This window comes from Pantherophis guttatus, chromosome 5 (genome assembly GCF_059756535.1).
Source record: "Pantherophis guttatus breed Tessera chromosome 5, ASM5975653v1, whole genome shotgun sequence".
Taxonomy (NCBI): Eukaryota; Metazoa; Chordata; class Lepidosauria; order Squamata; family Colubridae; genus Pantherophis; species Pantherophis guttatus.
Window position 1 is genome coordinate 56,648,236 of NC_142067.1, and position 20,370 is coordinate 56,668,605.

A 20,370-nucleotide genomic window follows, 5' to 3' on the forward strand; every position below is an offset into this window, starting at 1 on the left:
CTTTGCTAGGGTAGAATTCCAGTTATTTAATGAACTTTAATTTCAAGTGTCATTTTTGCAAATATGGTATGAATTTGCAAATAGTAATTAAACTAGATACGTATAACTAAAATAGTTACATGTATCCTCCTATGCATATTGATATTTTAGTGATATTTTTGACTTTGAATCTTTATCTCATGTTAAGCTCTAAATTAGAATGTATGAACTATATTTAATAAAATGTAGATCTGAGCAATAAATTGATGTCTTTATTGTTTGTATAATAGAAAAAAATCATGATACTGTTATAAATAAAATGTATGTTGATTTTTCTTTTATTACAAGCAATATATATTTATTAAATAAGACTTAGTAGAAGCATTTCTACTAAATCTAGACATAATGGCAGGGGGAGCTTGTTTGGCAGAGTTGATAGCTACACATTCAATAGTTGGAGGTTTTCTAACAGAAGCCCTACTAAAATAAAATATAGTTAAGTGGTTGAAAGAAATGAGAATTCTAATCTATAAAAGTCAACCTTTGTGTTACTGGTTTAAGTGTAATTCAAAAGTGTTGTGCACATTTTAAAAGAAATCAAAGTAAGTGCTATGGTAATGGGAATGATGAGCAAATCTTGTGTATAGGCAGTAGAGATCATCAGAGCTGGTTCACATATTCCCCCCCCATATAGGAGTAGCAACAGCTACCTTCAAGCACATAGTAACAAACTCTGAAAAACTATGTTAATATCTAACTCCAAAGCGAAAGAGGCAAAAGCGCATATATTTGTTGTAATGCAATAGATGGAAAAAATGGTTGACTAAATCCCTGGTTCATGTTAAGTTTTCCATGCAGGCACTATAATGGGATGACAGGAGAAATGCGGAACTGAGAAAATATTCTGTGAGAGTCTAGTTTAGGTATGCAATGTTTGCCATAAAAATAGCAAAGGCTGCATTTAGTTTAAATAAGCAGAAGAATGTAAATTCACTTTTTTAAATTATCAAGAGTTCTTTATTCTGAAGTTAAAAATGTCATTGTTCAGAAACTGCGTGAGTATGAACCTTGTTCTGAAGATATTAGCTTTTTATACATTCATTTATATATTTAAAATAAAAATAAAGTACATGGTTTAGTTTGGGAATAAGATGATAATTTATTTGTAAACTTTGCTGTTAAATTATTGCTTTTTCCTTACAGCTTGAGGAAATTAGTCAGATGTTTCCCTCTTTTTTAAAAAAAAAAAGACTATACAAAAGCCTGATCAAAACTAATTCTGACAATTATTTCTAAATTTCTTTAATAATATAAAGATTGCTTCTGAATAAATCTTTCTGAAAGAACTTTATTAAACTTCATAGGCTCACAACCTGAGAGCCCAGTTACAAATGGTGTCTGAAAGCCTTATATGCAGACCCCAAAAATTACTGTATTCAAATACTTTTGTTAAATTGTAATTCTTTATCTGACAGCAGGGCAAAAGGAAATTGATTTTTATGAAAATAGAAAAAAATAAACGCCCGGATAATAATCATTTCAACACATTTAATATAATTAAATATAAAATCTAGTTTTTTTCCCCACACCTCATAAATACTTCGTGGAATATAGCCTCCATCATGCCACTGAAAGGTCAAGAATGACTTTTGGTTGAGAAAAATGTGTCCATCACATTAGTTAGGATTCACAAAAGCTTTCTTCTCACAACACACTAGTCACTGAAGAGTAATTATCTTGGGGAGAATTTGGTGGTCAGGTGGATATAATCGTATAGCTTTCTTGTAATAGCGTGTGTTTTGGAGATGCCTTTCTCTGATCCACTCACTAACTACATTGTAGCCAATTGTGGTGAAAGAACTTACTCATATGATTTTGGGAACTCAGTTCATTTAAGTATGGATAACATACCATGCAAACTTGGTTAAACTTCTCAATTATCAGCATAGACAACTGATTATCAATAAAGCCCAGGTACAAAAGAACGTCAACAGCGATAATGTAGTAACTGCTCCAAGCAACTGTTGATGTCCAGAAATATCTTACAATTCCCACAATAAAGTATGATTTCACCAGAAGCTGGATGCAAGGGCCTCAAAATTTGCTATACAGCTTTCTTGTGAAACTTATTTCTGCCTTTCTTAAATTGTTTAATATTTGGATCATGGACACTCAAGAACTTACCATGTTTGATCAAAAAGTGATATGACAACCCATATTTCCTACAGCAACTTTTGATCAGCCGACTATAGAAAATAAAATTTTAAAACCCCAATAAGCATTACACGGAGCTCACTAGGTCACATGTATTTTATAGATCTGATTTTTAACTTTAAAAAATATTGTAATTTTAAGTTGCTCTAATAACATGACTGACAATGACATTTTATTTACTGCTCATATTTCATTTCTATTAGATTCTAGTATTAGTGTCCTATTGTTCTTTTTTGTTCTAGAAACTCAACAAGTTTCCCTTTATGTTTTTAAATAGCATAAAATAAATGAATCTTGTGATTACTCTAGCTCCAAAAAAATTCTTACATCACGATCTAAAATGTCAGTTGATGCATCTACAGCACTCACATTCTTATCATTCATTCTAATATATGGACACTAGATCAAACTTAAAATAAACCAGGGCTATATGTTAATTTTTCAGCAGGAAATAGAACTCCAATTGCTTGGCAGAATTCTGTATTAATTATTCTACTTAGTCATATATGGATGCTACAACTCATCATCATACTGTATCAGTCCATTTTAATTGTAGGTCAACTGATATAGGAAGCTTGTCTACTACAATGGTTGTATTATACCAAAAGAAGAAATCAATGAACAAGAATTCTTATGTAAGGATGTTGTATTACTACTGATGAATACACATGCATGTTTGGGAAAGTTGTTTATGCTGCAACTGTACATGTGCATGAGTGCAGATGTCTATGTGAATAAATAAAACATGCATTAAAATGAACTGCTTGAAAAGTTTCTAAACTGGCCATATTTGGTGGGGAATTATGAAATTGAAGAGCACCACATCTGGAAACACTATTTTAATTATCGCTGAATGTACACAGGCATTTTGGCCAAGGAAAATCGGTGGGCTTAAATTTGCATTAGATTATGGCTCAATATTCTAATCACTTTAATCTTAAATAAACAAAACAAAAAGGTGCTGAAAGTAGGATACTGGATAGAAAAGTTCATTGTGGATTTTCATTTATGAAATACATTGCTTTTGGGTGTTGCATTTCTTCCTGCACTTTTACCTAAGCATAGTTAATATAAATTTTCTATTCATTTTTCATTTATACATACATAATTATTTACATTTGAACTTTTTTTCCAAACACTTTTTTGCAGCCTTGGCTGGGCACCCTATTACTCAGTAATGGAAATGAATTTTCTCATTTTTAAAATGTTCATATTCATACTTTTCACTATAATGAAATAAGCACCAATATGGATCAGAAGCTAAGAATAATTTAATTTATGATATCTATTAAATGCTATTTCATTCAAAAATGAAATAGTTTGCATTGGAATATCAATTTGCTTCTTCTTCTTACATTAATTCTGTGTATTAAAATATAAGGCTATCAGCCTCTGAGGATCAGATAAGCACTGTATCGTATTCCAACATTAAGAATCTTTTTTAAGGCAGCCAAAGAAAGGTTCACACCTACTGTACAGGTAGTTCATTTAATTACCATTCAGAGTTACAGCAGTACTGAAAAGAAGTGACTTATGACTGTTTTTCACATTTACAACTCTTGCAGCATCCCCCATGGTCATGTGATCAAAATTCAGATCCTTGGCAAATGACTCATATTTATGATGGCTGCAGTATCCTGAGGTCATGTGATCACCTTTTGCGATCGTTTTACAAGCTAAGTCAATTGGGAAGCCAGTTTCACTTAACTATGTCACTAACTTAATAGCTGCAGTGATTCACTTAATAACTGTGGTAAGAAAGTTGGTAAAATGGGGCAAAATTCACTTAACAAATGTTTCACTTAGTAACAGAAATTTTAGGCTCAATTATTATCGTAACTTGAGGACTACTTGTATATGTATAAAAATCCAAATGCTCACATATTGCTAATCTTTGATTACATCTTGTACAATATTCATTCAGAAAATTCCAGTAATGAAATTATTCCAAGATAAGCAACCTTTTTTCAATAAGGGTCAAGTTAATTCAATTGAGGTTTTATTCATTATTGCTAATGTTCAACAGGACCAAGGCCAAAACAGCAAAGCACTCAATCCACTTCTTCCCTTAATATCAAATGAATGACTAATATATGGAGCTCATGAGTTATTTTCTGTAAAAACAACTAGCATGAAATTTTTGCTGTACTCTAAATACTTAAGTCACTGATTCTTTTTACATGTATCCGTGTTTACCAGTATAACATTATGATAAATATATACTCAGATTTAATGAATGCAAATATTCTATAACTAGGAAATCTGAAATCACAATATCAAAAAGTTTGCACAATTTTCTCTAGTAAGGATAAATTTAGTTTACTTTCATTTCTATATCCAAAACACAGCATCACAAATTTCAAGTTTAATTTTGAGTTTTTTTTTTTACCCTATGCATGTGTATGCCATATATATATTATATATATATATAATCTACTTTCAGTGATAGAATTTCAGAAACATCACAGAAATTAAACAGATATTTGAAACTTTCTTTAGGCACTCTTTTAAAAGTTTTCTTTAATTGTGTGTCTGTTCATGGCTCCAAAGACTAAATGCAGTTTTGAATGTCCTATGGCAAAGTTTGCACATATACTGTCTTTTGAATGTGATAGCTGACAATGGTGGTGCATGATAAAAAAGTGTGTCAGACTTCTGTGGAACAAATAATTTCTCACTACCTGAAGGGGTTTCTGACAGGCTGGTAGGACTATCAGGTTCCAAAGGCTGTATTTTGGGAAGCGGAGGGGGTGGAGGCAAAGGTGGTGGTGAAGGAGAATTAGCAGAAGAACACATCTCAGGTTCTTTTCGCAAAGGTTCTTCCGAAGTTTGTGCCATATGGGACTGGAAATGACTCCACAGTCGGAAATTGGTTCGGAAAGCCTTATTACACACATGGCAAATAAAGGGTTTCACTGAACATAAAAGCTCTTGATGACGCTCTAGCTGCTTGTGTACGGTGAAAATTTTTCCACACTTTTCACAGGGCCACAAACCAGTCTCCTTATTAGCAATGCCTTCCTTTGGTTCCCGGCTGCTTTCAGAGATCTCCTCTTCTACATCATCCACAGGTTCTTCTTTGATTTGAACTTTCAACTGTTTGGAAACACTAAGGTCTTCAGGAAGGCATGAGGAATCTTCTGAATCAAAATTGATTTGCTCTGAGGAATCACTAAATACACCATCTTCTTTAGCTGCAAGAAAGCTGCCAATTTTGTTAGGCTCTGCTTGATAATGTGGTTTTGAAGCATTACTTACTTCACCATTGTGCTCCAAAACTGGTAAAGAAAAATTCTCTGTTGGAGCCATAGTATTTTGATTGTGCACCTCAACTTGATGGCGCCAAATACTGAAGGAGGATTTAAAAGTTCGCATACACTCTAAGCAAGTGAGCTTCTTATATTCACATGTGACTTCATGGTCATGCTTCAGTTCTGGAGAAGAAAACAGAAGACTGCAGTAAGCACAAACTGTTGCTTTCCGGCACAGCCGCTCATGATTTCCTTGTTCAGTAAGAGACGAAAGTTTAGCATTACAAATACGACACTGATAAACTTTTTTGTTTTCCACCGGGTTTTCAATGCGACTATCTTCTTTTGGCTTAACAAGAGTTTTATTTCCTCCAACCAGTTTTTCTCCTGGGTGCATTTTTATATGCTGTTTAAACTGTGACAGGAAGCGATATGCTTTCCCACAGTAGGTACAAATGTAAGCTCCTCTATTTCTTGACCTCAGATTCCTTTTGATGACTTGTTGAGCTTGTGAACTAGCTTGTCCCTGAAACCCTGGTTTACCACGTCTTAATTTAACAATCAAAGCCTTTTTAATTTCCCGTTCTCTTACAATATCAATTAATTTCCTCTGGAATTTTTCATCTAAGACAGCATGTGAACTAGAAGCAGGCGAGGGGTTCTTTACAATTCCATGTTGTGTCTGGCAATGGGTCCAAACTTTGAAGTTTGTGTGAAATCTCTTATGGCAAATATCACAAGCATATGGTTTCTCTGGATTGTGGTACATATTGACATGACGATGTAGACCTGCTGTTGACCTGAAAATCTTAAGACAGTGTTTGCACTTAAATTTTTTGTTAGGTTTTGTTTCCTCCAGTTCACCACATTCATCTCTGCTGACATCAGAATCTGGGAAATCAACAAAGGGTACAGGATTCAAATTCTCTTCAAAATTGTCCTCTGACTCTGGGGAAACATGTTGGTCTACCTTCATTTTTTTTAGTGGTAGCCTTCTATCTGCTTGAAATCTTCTTTTAGCTGGAAGTCTATTGAGCTCACTATCTTCTGCTTTAAAAGAGTTAGTGAGTTCTCTGTGGTCATCTTCAGTCTTAAAACAGTCACTTTTGTTGATAGATGATAAAGTATCTCCCACTGTAATTCTTATAATTTCAGATGGATCTGAAAGTGGACTCCTAGGTTCCATTTTAATCTGTACTTCTTGAGAATTCATGTCCCTGTCTGTTGATTGAGAAGCACTGAAGGATCTGAGACGATGTGGATGCACTATCTGTGTCTTATCATCAGAAGCTGCTATTTCTGAAGTATCTTTCATGGGTGACTTTCGTGATATTACATTCAACATTATTCCTTGTGCATTGTTCCCCACTGAAGATCCTTGAGAAAGCTTTAAATCAATAGATGGTGAAGATATAGGAACTTGACTATCCATTGACAATGACCTTCGAAGAAGACTTTTTACAAGTGGTCCACTCCTGTCAGTACTTTGGTTTTCAGGACCAGCTATCCTAGATGGGATTACTAATCCTAATTTTGAATAGTATAGTAAATTCCTGTCTTCACCTGAACTAGTACTTCCTTTGTTTCTTTCATTCAGCAAAAATGTGGCTTCTGATGAACTGCATACAGATTCAACAGGTGGACAAACCTGTTTCAAGGATATTTCCTCTGTCTTTCCTCTTAATAGTTGATCACTTTCTCCTAGTTCATCAACTGCCAGTTCTTTCTCTACAAAAGATTTCTGTGATAATATTGCATTTCTTTTCATTCTACTTTGATCATCCATTGTAACTGAAGATTCATGGGTCTTTGAGTATCTTAAAGAACTATCTTTCAACCATCTCTTTTCATTTAGTGATAGGCTATGTTGAAATTCAGTTGACTGTTGTGACCACTTAGTTTTGATAGCAACTGATGACAAAAAATTAGAACTATGGCTTATATCATGGAAGGTTTGACCAAGATTTCCCCCCTGTGTTTCATTTTTGCTCTGACAAACAATGACACTTCTTTTCTGGGAGCCACTTTCATCATCTTCTTGGAATAGTATTTTCTTGATCGGACATGCAGGCAAAGGAACTTGAGGACTTCTAGATACAATGTTAGTAAGAAAGGAAATTCCAAGACTGTAGCCTACCTCTTGCACACCAGCCAGACTGCTTTTTTCAACAAACAAAGATGATGAATAAATGTAGTTTAATACATTATCAAAGGTATCTGGTTCACAGAAATCAAGTTGAAATACTGACTGAGACTCATTTTCTTTTTTAGTGAAGAGAGACTGGAAGTATTCACTGCTGGCAGCTAGAACATTTTTATGAGCTCGAAATTTTTGATCTCCTACTATGAGAACAACATCACAAAGTTGTCCTTTCAGACGCTGTTCATTTAAAGCACTTAAAAGAGAAATAGCATGTGCGGGATTTATATAATGCAAAAGTCCATCCATGATTAAGTTTATCTGAAAGACAAAAAAGACAGACTCACATTCACAAAATAATTTAGAGTAAGTAAATAAGTAAAAGAGAGCATTTTAAAAATAATATCTCCAAAGCATAACATGGCCTTAATATATTTTGCTTAGATTTTTAACATGTGTAACATTCTATATCAATTAAATCAACATTATATATATATATGTCTTTGGTTATTCGGGTTTTCTCCCGCGTATAATTGGAAGTGTCTTGCCAACGTCTTTCGCTAATGATGCAGCTGTGGTCTGGTTTCTGGTCCGTGGTCGTGCTTGATCATCAGTGTGGGTTTGAGTCTGACCACAGCTGCATCATTAGCCACTTTAAACCCCTCCAATCCATACATGAAACAGACTGACACCCAACATGAAGAGATGGCACGGCCACGAACACGAAGCCAAACAACAGCAACACAGCTCACCAGCTCAAATCCCCCTGCTATTCAAGACTAACCCGAGCACAACCAAGCCCCCACCTAAACAGAACACACACCCATCCAATCAGAGCACAGCCAACCCCCCAACCAATCAGAACACACCTCCACCCAATCAGAACACAGCCAAGCTCCCACCCAATCAGTTCACACCCCCACTGGCAGTTAAAAGGAAGAAACAGCTGCGATCACACACATTGCTCCTAGAAGCACGAAGCCGAGAACACCAGCCTGAAGATGACGAATGAGACTTCGTCGAAACGTTGCCAAGACACCTCCAATTTTACGCGGGAGAAAACCCGAATAACCAAAGACCTACATACAAACACCCGCGAAAACCTCAGAAAACAAATATATATATATATATATAATGTAGTACAATGTACAATCAGCCTAATGCACAATCAAGAAGAAAAAATCCACTTTGATTTTATCTGCATATATAAGATAATTTAAATATTTAGCAAACAAAATATAGAAGTTTTAGCTTTTCACTACATCTCTGTCAAACCTGACAAAAATAAAGACTGAATTGAAAGTAAAACTGGTCAAATGTTTAAAGCCTTCTTTTGAATTCTTATTTATTTCTAAATGCAAAGGAAATAATCCCAATTTAATAAAGTGGAACAAGGGGTACTATATACTTATTGTGGGTTGAATCTGAACTAAGATAATTGTTGATGATGTTAATCTTGGAGTTAATCTATGCTCATCTAAGTGCTAATTGCTGGTAGGGAGGTGTTTTTTGTTCCCTTTTTGGTTTGTTGATTGTCTCTTTTGCATAGTATATATTGTTTATGTCTATGTGTCTCTTGTCAGAGTGCCAAACTTCTAAAAATTCCCTATCATTTTTGGACTTGGCTTAGTCCAGGTCCAGAATGATCACAGTTTCCCAATTGAGACTATGGTTAATTCTGTCCATATGTTATGAACTTAAAGAGTTTTCATCATGTATTTTGAATGCTAGCTGGTGTTCATGGATGCATTCTGCCAGTCTTCTGCCTGTTTGTCCTATGTGTGGTTGTTATAATCATTATACTGTATGTTGTCGATAACTACTGTTTTTTCTTCTGGGGCTGCTGGGCATTTTGATTTATTTAGGACATTTTGAAGGGCTTTAGTTGCCTTGTGTGCTATGTTGATTCCATGTGGTTGCAGTAGTCTGTTGGTGATTTCTGAGACATTGTTGATGTATGACAGTGTTACTCTTTTTAGGGCTTGTGTTGGTTGTGCTGTATTGGGTCAGGCACTTTTTGATAAAGTTGCATGGATATCCATTTTGTTGGAATATGTTGCATAAATACTCTGTTTCCTTTTTCTGCTGTTCAGGGTTGCTGCAGTGAGTTTGTGTTCATCTACATAAAGTTCTTACACAGTTTCTCTTATGGGAGGTTGATTTATTGCTTTGGTAGTAGAGCATTTGGTTGGTGTGGGTAGTTTTTCTGTACACTTGTGTTTCTAATTTGCCGTTGTGGTCTCTGCTGATCAGGATATTCAGCAAGGGCAGCAATTTGTTGTTTTCTTCTTCTCTGGTAAACTTGATTCCTTTGAAAATGTTGTTGATGGTTCTGTGAATGTTCTCCAATTAGTCTTTTTTTATTGGTAGAGATTTCATCTACATACGTGATCCATATTTTGGGTTGTATTTGTGGAAGTGCAATAGCTTCATGGAGTTACATAATGACTTCTGCTATAAATCCTAAAAGTGGTGATCCCATAGGTGTGCCTTTAATTTGTTGGTAAGTTTGTCCATCAAATTGGAATATATGGTTAGGCAGAGGTTTATGAGGTCTATAATCCTGGGTGTTTCAATCTCCATGTAATTTGGTTAAATCAACTGTGCTGTGGAACAATGTTGTCATAAATCCTTTGACTAATTCTGAATCTATGGACATGAACAGAGCTGTGATATCAAATGAGACCATGATTTTGTCCTCATCTATAGTCACATCTCTGATAGATTGAAGGCACTGTAGTGGAAAGTTGATGGAATGTTTGCTTCCTCTTGTGAGGTGCCAAAGCTTTTTTGTTAATTCTTTTGTTATATTGTAGGTAGGGGTCCCCACTAATGATATGATTGAACAGAGAGGTGTGTCAGGTTTGTATATTTTGGGACATCTGTAGAAGCGTGAAAGGATGGGTCCACTGCTTCTCATCTGCCACTGTTTATCTTTGGTAATTTGGCCTTTCTTAATGAGGTCATTGATAGTTCTCTTGATCTGATTGTCTAGTTTTTATGTTGCATTAGTGTTCACTGGGATGTAAGATTCTTTGTCTTCTAGTAGTTCTTCTGCTTTTTGTAGATATTGTGATCTAAATCAAGTACACAAAGTTGCTTCAATACTAGAGAAATTAATTGTATACCAATTTCACATTTGGGCAATTATAGCATTGTCAGACTTAATTCTTAGTGCCTTCTTTGCTGTAAAATACAGAAACTGCATTTTGCATCAAAGGTGAAAATACTATCACTCTGTCTGGATAATGATCTGGTAAACAGTCCTTCAAAAAACATTCTCCCACTAGTCACTGGCTGAAATGTTTACATGGGATCCAACATACTTATTTATTATTTAATATCTTATTTTCTGCCTTTAATTGTAATTGCTGAGTTGATTCATGTGATTTTTTTTATTGGATATACAGAGCATATTCAGTTGCAATATGTAAGGAGTATGGAACAATGTATAGAAATGCATTTGACCTGATATAATACTGGAACAAGTTTAGTATTATATGAATGTAAGCAACAAGCATTCTTCCTATTTCTTCTCATCTGTTGTAACCATAGCCCCAAGTCTCTATTTTCTGCTCCAAATTTGTTATAATCCTCTTCCCCATTTTCAGATGTAATGGGGAGTCTAAATAGTTTAAAGTAGTCTCCCTTCACAATTATGCGGAAGAGAAAAGTGGAACTACTGCTTTTCTCCAGTAATGTTCAAAGATAGTTCATTCTTACATCTGCAAAAGGTCTTATTCTTTAACAACTGAAATACCAAACTGAAATACTAAATTCATACTACTAAAAATAAATAGAACGTACCAGAAATGCTTTTTTCTTCTTCTTGAAAACACTTCCAAACAAGAGAAACCTTAGATTCAGGACTGCATTTACTCCTTAATTGGCAATGACTTTGAAGTTTTTATATCATGTAGTCTGTTATGGGGAAAAAAGAAATTATGTCTATTATAAAACAAAATTAACATCCAAAAGAATTTTCTGAGTAATTACTGCTTCTTGAACATGTAAGAATAACCATACTAAAAATGGTTTTCTTGAGGACTTCTCTTTTCAGAATGCAATTTCAGTAGGAAACAATCTGTTTTGGAAACAGTTCAAAGTAGTTGGTTATAACTTATAACTCTTTAAAGCAATGGAATTAGATTCATTCTCAGATGAGTCTGATTTATTTAAAAATTTCCAAAATCGTCTCCTTTTTCTGTCCTACCCTCAGTACAGTACATTTCTGAGGACCTGAAAGGAATCTTTTCAGGGACTGCTTCTAGATTTTGGAACTCTTGGTTAAAGAAGCCAAACTAATTCAATATTTGATGTTCTTCTTGTAAAAAATATGTTCTTGGTCAGACAAGCTTTTGAAGTAACATCACAGTTTGGCCCAAAGAAATGTAAATTGATAACTGCTACTTACTGCTTAATATATCTAATATCTTAACTGATATTTTTATTTCATGTTTTGATTGTATTTTCCTATGATTAATTATACTAACAATTCCTTGCCCTTAACTCTGCTACGGTGCCTGATAATGGCAGGGTATATGTATGTTCCTAAAGAAAGCCAGGAATGCATGACAAGTAAATGTGTGTATGTGTACATGTATATATTCCCTTCATGAAAGTCATCTCACACGTCCAGCTAAAGCAAGAAGGCACCTATATTGGGCATCAGTGATATAGGAAAATGCTGGAGACAAATGACCATTGTAGTGACAATGACAAAGGCATCAATGAACATTGAGCAGAGGCAATTTGATCTACACTAGTATTTTACCACCCCTACCCCAAAGGATACAAAATATAAAATGATTTGCAATTGAATCTATGTGGTTGCTAAGACATGAAACTGACTTGATGGCACATGATCAATAAAAAAGAACACAAACTGAACACAATAAGCAATAAAAAAATAAAATACTGTACAAATTTAATTAGAAAATTATAGTCAGCTTTTTTTCCCTGGATACAATGGTAAACAAACCCTAGTCATGTGTTAGGTATTCTGAGTGCTCAGTTTATGCCCATTAGAAATAATTCACCCACCTGCTACAAATAATTGCTCTTTTGAATCTCAGGCTCAGCACATACACAAATGGTTGTATGCACTTAGACTTTCCTTTGACAGACAGTTGGGCTAAGTCAGCGATTGTCTATGTTATTTAAACAACATCTGAGGAGTTCTAACTGGAACACTGAAATTAGGTGAACTTGTTTGTGAATCCCAGAACAGAACTACCCTGATTGGATTCACTTCCAACTATAGCTTCTAATGTTTGAGCCAGCCAGGTGTATGAATTCCCACTCAAATTTTGCATCTGTACTTCTAAAAGAAACAACACTGACAAACAGACTTCATTACTGCTGTGAATCGGCTCTGCCCAACAGAGTTTCCTCTTAATCTTGGAACTCTTTCTTATTTGCTAATTCCTCCTCAACTTTCCTTGGGACTAGCTAAATATGATAGATAATTGTGGTCCTCTGAAAATAAACTGTAAGAGCTCTCAATTTTTTGGCATTGGATTAAACATCTGAGGTTTATTGTCCAACACATCTGGACTTTTTTTGCTTAATATATGTAAATAATGGTATCATGTTGTTTTCAAATTATTTTTACTATCAACTTAGCGCCACTGAGGCATTAAAAGTAGAATTGCTAACTGCAATTGTAGGGTAGGATCATATTCTTAAATGCAAGGCAGATTAGGAGACAATTGAGCTCATTTAACTCAAGTTTGTAGTGCAGACATGTCAAACACAAGGCCCGTGGGCCACATCTGGCCCGCAATGTGGTTAGATCTGGCCCAAGGGGCCACCCTGGAGACAGCGAGTGGCTGGCCCCTGCTGCCTCAGCCCACCCCACTGTGGGCTCATGGACAGGAGGCAGCGAACGTTCGGGGCCTGGCATCCCAGTGAAAGGGAAGGACTCAAAACATGGTCAGCCTATGGGGCAAGATAGTCATCGGGGATGCCTGGTCCTGCATACTCGCCGCCTCCTATCCGCATGCCCAGTGGGTGGGGATCTAAGGCTGACTGTGTTCCGACCTACATGGCTACCACAAAGTTGTAGATCAGTGCTGCGTAAGCCACCAGCGCCTCCATGGCCCATAAGCGCTTCCCTTTCACTGGGATTGCCCCCGCCCCCACATGGGAAAGCCACAGTCACCATTGGCACGGTCATTAGCAGTGCTGCCAACCTCTCCCCCTCCCCTCATCCCTTTCTGGGCCGGAGGGAGGGAGGAAGGAGATGGGAATGAGAAGGAAGGCAGGGGAAGGAGGGAGGAAGGAGGGAGATGGTATGAGAAGGGAGGCAGGGAAGGAAAGGAAGGAATGAAGGAGATGGGAATGAGGAGGAGGAAAGCAGGAAAGGAGAGAAGGAAGGAGAAAGGGAGGGAGATTGGAATGAGAGAGATGGAGGTAGGGAAGGAAGGAAGGGAGGGAGGGAGAGAGGGAGGGAGGGAGGGAGGAAGGAAGGAAGGAAGGAAGGAAGGAAGGAAGGAAGGAAGGAAGGAAGGAAGGAAGGAAGGAAGGAAGGAGGCAGATTGGAATGAGAGGAAGGGTCTGAGGGAAGTCCTGCCTTAGTATAGTATAGTATAGCCTTTATTGTCATTGTACATAATGTATACAATGAAATTGGTTTTAGCCATACTGGTGCAATCCATGACAAAAAATACAAACAACATAAATAATATAAAGTATAATCCCTATGCAAATAATTAGGAAGAAAAAAGAAAAAGAAAAAGAAAAACTAGCCATACGTTTCCACGTCTGCGTGGAGTAATTGTGATTGTCTTTAAGAGTCTGACAGCCCAAGGATAAACTATTTTTAAACCTATTTGTTCGGCTGGCTATGCTTCGATGTCTTCTGCCCGATGGTAGAAGTACGAACAGACACTGACCAGGGTATGAATCATCTGATAGCACTTGGCCATCAGTAGTCCTGCTGCCCTTTCGCCATTCCTTTGCCCCCTCCTCCTGTCCTGTCCTGGTAGTCTCCCATTCTATCGCTCAGGATGCTTTGGTTACAAAACCTGGTCTCCTCACATAGAAAGACAGTGGACTTCCCTCTAATCCATCACTTTTCTCTCCCACATCCACAATGAGCAACCTGGCCAAGGAGAGCCAGCAAAGCGACAGGAGCCTTGAGCAGCTAGGCACCCCCTTGGGTAAGCGGGGCTGGGCTGGGCTGTGGGGTCCCAGTGCCCCGGGAGCTCGAGGGCCGGGCTGGGTGCTTGGCCTCTGCTGCCACCTGGGGGCCCTCCATGTGGCCTGAGAGGGATGGTGAGGCTCCTCTGGTGGACTAGGCTTTGGCACTCACCCTGGTCTCATCTTCCTCTACTAGAGACCTCCGATCCCCACTTCCAGCATTGCCTGCCCCCCCTCCCCCCAATAGGAAGTGGAGGACAATGCTGCTGCATATGGAAGCACAGATCTCTGGAGAGGAGGATGGGCTGGTGGCGCTTCCCAAAGGGAAGAGGAAGGGAGGAAGGGAGGGAAGACTGCCCCAACAAGCCAGTATCCTTAGCATACATGATTGGAAAAACATTGATTCCCTTTCGAGAAGGGCCAGCCTCCCTCATGCAGGATCAGGGAACGCTGCTTCCTTGCCTCCTCCTCTTGCTCTCCAGAGATCTGTCAAGGCAGAAGTTGGACTCGGAGGAAACTGCTTGCTGCAAACTTTCTCCTCTGTGCTTTCACACACAGTAGCGTCATCCTCCACCTCCTGCTTTGCTGGAAGGAGGAACCGGACAGGGAAACGCCAACGATGTCTGGATTGAATGTCTCCTTTGGTGTGCTATGTATACACATACACATAAACATACACATACTCATACACACACATACACCATTCCCAGCTTGAAGACTTTTATCCATATCTGAGCTTGCAAACTGCCAATCATGCCTGGGCTTGGGGAGAAGGCTGTTTCCTTTCCCTGTGGATAGAAGCCCCCAAACTTAGAATGTGGTGTGATTGTGTGCGCGTGCGCACATGCGTGGCTGCCAGCAGTTTGGGAAGGCGAGGAGCTTGTGAGGCATTGAATTGTCCTCACATTGAGTTAACCAGTGCAACTTATTCTGTCCCAACCCAGTTGTCCCGAGTCAGCCATGCTTAGTGAGAGGTGTCAAGCAGGCCATGCCCAATCAGCCACGCCCACCTAGTCATGGTGACTCAACTACTGGCCCTTTGAAGGCAACCATAATGCTAATGCAGCCCTCAATGAAATTAAGTTTGACACCCCTATTGTAGTGGATCTTATTTTCCCGAATTTGCCTTCTCTGTGCAATGGGTTGCTGCTGGAGACCAGATAAAAAAAAGTATGAGCTGAAAGTCTGCCAGTTAATTTGAACTGCAAAACTCATGATGATCCCTAGGCAGCAAGATCAGTGACAAGGGACTGTGGAAATTATAGTTGCAGACTTCCTATCCTTGGTCTACTGTGATTGATGACTGTCTCTGTACTGTTCAAATACAAATTTCCCCCATACCTCTCTGCTCCCTCTCCTTCCCACTAATCGCAATAGATTTTGTCTTCTCTATATTTTATCCAGTGGGCTTCTACAGAAACACATATTGGCTGATGATATAAATATGAATTTTTTTACACTCAGCTGCAACTAATCAGCCCTTAGTAGTACTGACACTAAAAACATAATCAGTTATCACTTTTTTTTTTAAATTTGATTTATATGCCGCCCTTCTCTGGAGACTCAGGGTGGCTTACAATGCATTAAGCAATAGCCTTCATACTTTTGTATATTTATACAAAATCATCTTATTGCCCCCACAATCTGGGTCCTCATTTTACCTACCTTAGAAAGGATGGAAGGCTGAGTCAACCTTGAGCCTGGTGAGATTTGAACTTACAGTAATTGCAGACAGCGTGATATTAATGTTAATTTAGTCTGCTGCACCACCAGGCTCTTCATGATATCACTCATTATTATTAATCTTCTCATCATTCCTATCACCCATCTCCTCCCACTTATGACTGTATGACTGTAACTTGTTGCTATATCCTTACCTTTTATAATGTTTCCTAGTATGATTTGATTTGATTGCTTATTTCTATCCTATGACTATCATAAGTGCTGTACCTTATGATTCTTAACGAATGTATCTTCTTTTTATATACACTGAGAGCATATGCACCAAAGACAAATTCCTTATGTGTCCAATCACACTTGGCCAATAAAGAATTGCATTGTATTGTATTGTATTGAAATTCAGAACCCCCTACAGACTGATTTTTACCAGGAGGCAAACATCCTTTTCAAAAGTCTTTAATGAAAGCAGTATTTCTAATCATGTGTGGTTTCTCAGCAAACTGCAATGTGAAAAGTAGCCCATATACAGGTCAAACAGATGCTTTTCTAAAATGTAGAAGGACATTATTTGTATAATTCCCAATCATCACAGTATAAATTAAATGCATCTTGAGAATATTAGTTAGAGAAGACAAGTTTAAAGGAAGTACTTGTACTTGTACAGGCTGCATCCCAAGACCTCCCAATTCAAATTTTGTTATCTCTGGCTAACACAACTTTCTCAAATTATAATGTATTTTGACCTTTAGCTTTCATAATTATTTATTCATAATAAATGAATAAAAAAATAATAAATAATTCCTATTCTGTCTAGGAATTTTAGGAGCTGAACTTCAACACTTGAGGGCTCAGAAATGGTTGCACTGTTAGGAACAAAAAGCATAAAGTATTAACGAACCCTGAAACTTAACACATCAGCACCCACCCTTCCTCTCCGCGGAGAACGAGCCTGGCCCAATTATGTGTTGCCCAAAATGACATCATACGATTCAAAGCCCATTACTGCACATTCATCTTCGGCGCATGCTCATTGCGCTCAATTATACCCCACCCAAATTATTATTCCTAAACTAACCGCGTAGGCGGTTAGCACTATTGTATATGGACAAGGCGCAGGCGCAACACAGAAAAGAAAACCTCCATGAGCTAAAAATGGGCAACAGACATGCGCGCTAGGCAACTAATAAAAGCAACGACGTGAACGTATGCCACTGCGTGAACGCGTCTATTAGGACCCACGCATGCGCTGTGAAGGGGTAAGAACTCGTTTTGTAACTGGCGCAGGCGCACACAGGAGCTTAAGACCGCAGCCCTACTCGGTAGGGGAAAAATATACCTCAGAGTTACGTCAGGAAAAGACGCCTTTGTGCACGGGAAACCCGAACCTTTGTCCAGGAGGAGTCCCACCTTAAAGGAGCAACAACTGGGGTCTCTTACTTACCTTCCGCGCACCCCTTTTCCTTCCCCCTTCGGCCGTCTCCTTTTACGATTCACCCGCGCGCGCCGCCGCCACCGCCGTGATTCCATCCATCTTGAATTTGACGTCATCCCACACCAGGGATGAAGTCATCGTTGGGAACGCTTATCACGTGCGCATCTTTTCGATTGGTCGAGGTTAGCCGGATGGAGGAGGGAGAACGCGCCCGATTCTCAGACTGGGGAGTTGGGGGGGGGGGGCGGACGCGGCTTACGACGAGGAGACCTGAGGGGAGACTCCGCTCCCGCGCGGTGATTCCCTTCCTCTCCCCTTTGGGAACCGCCGCCGGGCCATGCTGCGGCCGAGACAACGACGCGAGTCGTGGGAGAGCCGCCCGAGAGATTGCGGTGCGGGGTGACCGCTACCGTTGAGGCTGACAGAACCGGGGCAGGCGGTCCCGGGTATCCTGCGCCGAAGAACGATGTGGAGAGGACGAAGCTTTGGTCGGGCCGAGGTTGCAGAAGCAAGTTTTCAAGCACACTGTTTTCGGCTCCAAGATGACCGATTTTCCCGAAGGAGGCAGGCCGAGGAACTTCCAAGACCAGGCCTTCAAATTGGGGGGGGGGGGGGGGAGAGAAAGGCGAGAGTTTATAGTTTTTTTTGTGACAGCCCTCGGCCTCTTTTTTTAGAAAAAGTTTATAGCCTGTCTAAAAAAACAGAATAAAACCGGTTAAGAACTAGGAAATCTGTACTTGTCTAAAATAAAGGAGATTCAACCTACAGCCCTCAAAAACAGAAGTCCAGTTGAAAGGTAGCAGAGCTGCTGAATTCCGTATTTTGAGAAAAAGCCACGCTGCGGTATTTATTCCACAATAATAGTAGCGATCTGATTCCCTACTAGTAATATCCCACCAGTATTAACCTCTTTTTAAATACATAGATATTAAATCTATCGTTGAGCTTTATTTCATAAGCGCTCTGAACCAGCCACAATATGTAGAACTCCTCGTTAAATTTCTCATGGTACATTCTGCATATAAGTTATATGCAGTTAACTTTCCCAGTTATATAAGTTAACTTTCCCAGTTTTGATTCATGTACTGTATGCTTTAGATTTTGCTTCATTTTTTTTTCCCTTTGGGTCATCTCATATGTTCCTTAATGAGAAGATGAAGTGGTCTGATGTACCCATGTTTAAAGGACTATACAGTCAAAAGCCATTGTATAATCAATAAACTAGCCGTTTTAGAACCATCTTGCTTTTTCCATGTTACCAATGTGATCTGAAACATTTTCTGAACATAAATTCTGTATCTGACAATTTTTGTTCCACATTCTGCAGTAGTCAAAATCTTGACCATTATGATGAAAATGCAAGTGTTTCATGTTTGGAATTTTTTTTACCACTGCCCTTTTCTGGTATTGGAGTATGAATTTATCTTTTCCAGTCCCTTGGCCACTGCTGTTTTCCATAATTGCTTACAAATGCCAAGTAGCTCTATAACTCACAAGGTTTTGAATTGTTGGGCATTTATCAGCTGAAGTTTTGTATTTAACTATATTCAATATTCTTAGGCCGAAATTATTGTAATTTTTTTATTCTGGTTTATAAATTAAAATTTGAGGCATACCAATTACAGTTACTAATGGCACAATAACCTGAGAACCCAGTTTGTGGGGGGCAATAAGCTGACTTTGTATAAATATACAAAAGTATGAAGGCTATTGCTTAACGCATTGTAAGCCGCCCTGAGTGTCAGGAGAAGGGCGGCATATAAATAAAAAAATAAAATAAATAAAAATAAAAAATAAACCTGATTTTAATAGTGATTTAAAACTATGAGATTAATATATGTCAGTTTCTTAAATTAATTTTATAATGACTGTAAATCTATTCTTGTTCCTTTTATTTTTTCCCTTGGTTTTCCTTTGATTGTATCTGTAAATCTAATAAATTAAAAAAAAGAAAATTACAGAATTCAAAGACATCTTCTATGCAAAAATAAGTGTCATGAAAGACAAAGAAAATAACTATCCCCATAAAAAGCAAAACCAAACTGATAATATAGCAGCTTATTCACTGAATTAGAGCTAGACATACTGGAAACTAAAAGATACATGGTATCTAAAAATGTCCCTAAGAACAACGTTCTTAATTAAATGTAGAAAAATGTTCATTCCACGGAAAGCCTTCCATTCAAAATTATTTACATTCCTTCAGGTTTTCCATTTGTTAATACATATTTTATAGGGATGTGAAAAAGTTCTTGGGAGAGATGGGCCATAAGATCTAAAATGCGAGTTTTGCTAATCTTTTTAATGGAGAAAATTGCTCATATGTGCTCTAGATTAGCAGCCAGGTGGATAAAACCTGATGAGATAAAGCTTTTGCTGTTATCTGGACCTTTTTGAGGCTGTGGAACCCAAGCTAACTCCTTCCTTATGGTTAGTTATAGCCTATAAGGAGAAAGCAAGGAGATGGGTTCAGGCAGCAGACAAATGGGAAAGTGCCAGCAGCCTCAATAGAGGCACTGCCCTTCTCAAGG

General features: G+C 38.1%; 1 protein-coding gene across 3 annotated transcripts; it reads right to left on the reverse strand.

The window, feature by feature from the left end:
• Positions 1-4,683: 4,683 nt before the first annotated feature.
• On the reverse strand, positions 4,684-18,383 carry ZBTB21 (zinc finger and BTB domain containing 21). 3 transcript variants are annotated; one of them, XM_034423951.3, is made up of 4 exons: positions 17,849-18,383; positions 11,392-11,505; positions 9,721-10,661; positions 4,684-7,905 (listed from the first exon to the last, which is right to left on the reverse strand). In XM_034423951.3, the coding sequence occupies exons 3-4, from the start codon at positions 9,766-9,768 to the stop codon at positions 4,714-4,716; spliced, it is 3,240 nt and encodes a 1,079-aa protein (XP_034279842.2). In that variant the 5' UTR covers positions 9,769-10,661; positions 11,392-11,505; positions 17,849-18,383; the 3' UTR covers positions 4,684-4,713. The 3 variants fall into 3 exon arrangements, with proteins under 3 accessions (XP_034279842.2, XP_034279843.2, XP_087751309.1); XM_034423952.3 differs by lacking the exon at positions 9,721-10,661 and having other exon boundaries at positions 17,849-18,156; XM_087895183.1 differs by lacking the exons at positions 9,721-10,661; positions 11,392-11,505; positions 17,849-18,383 and adding an exon at positions 8,993-9,131.
• Between the last annotated feature and the right edge of the window lie 1,987 nt (positions 18,384-20,370).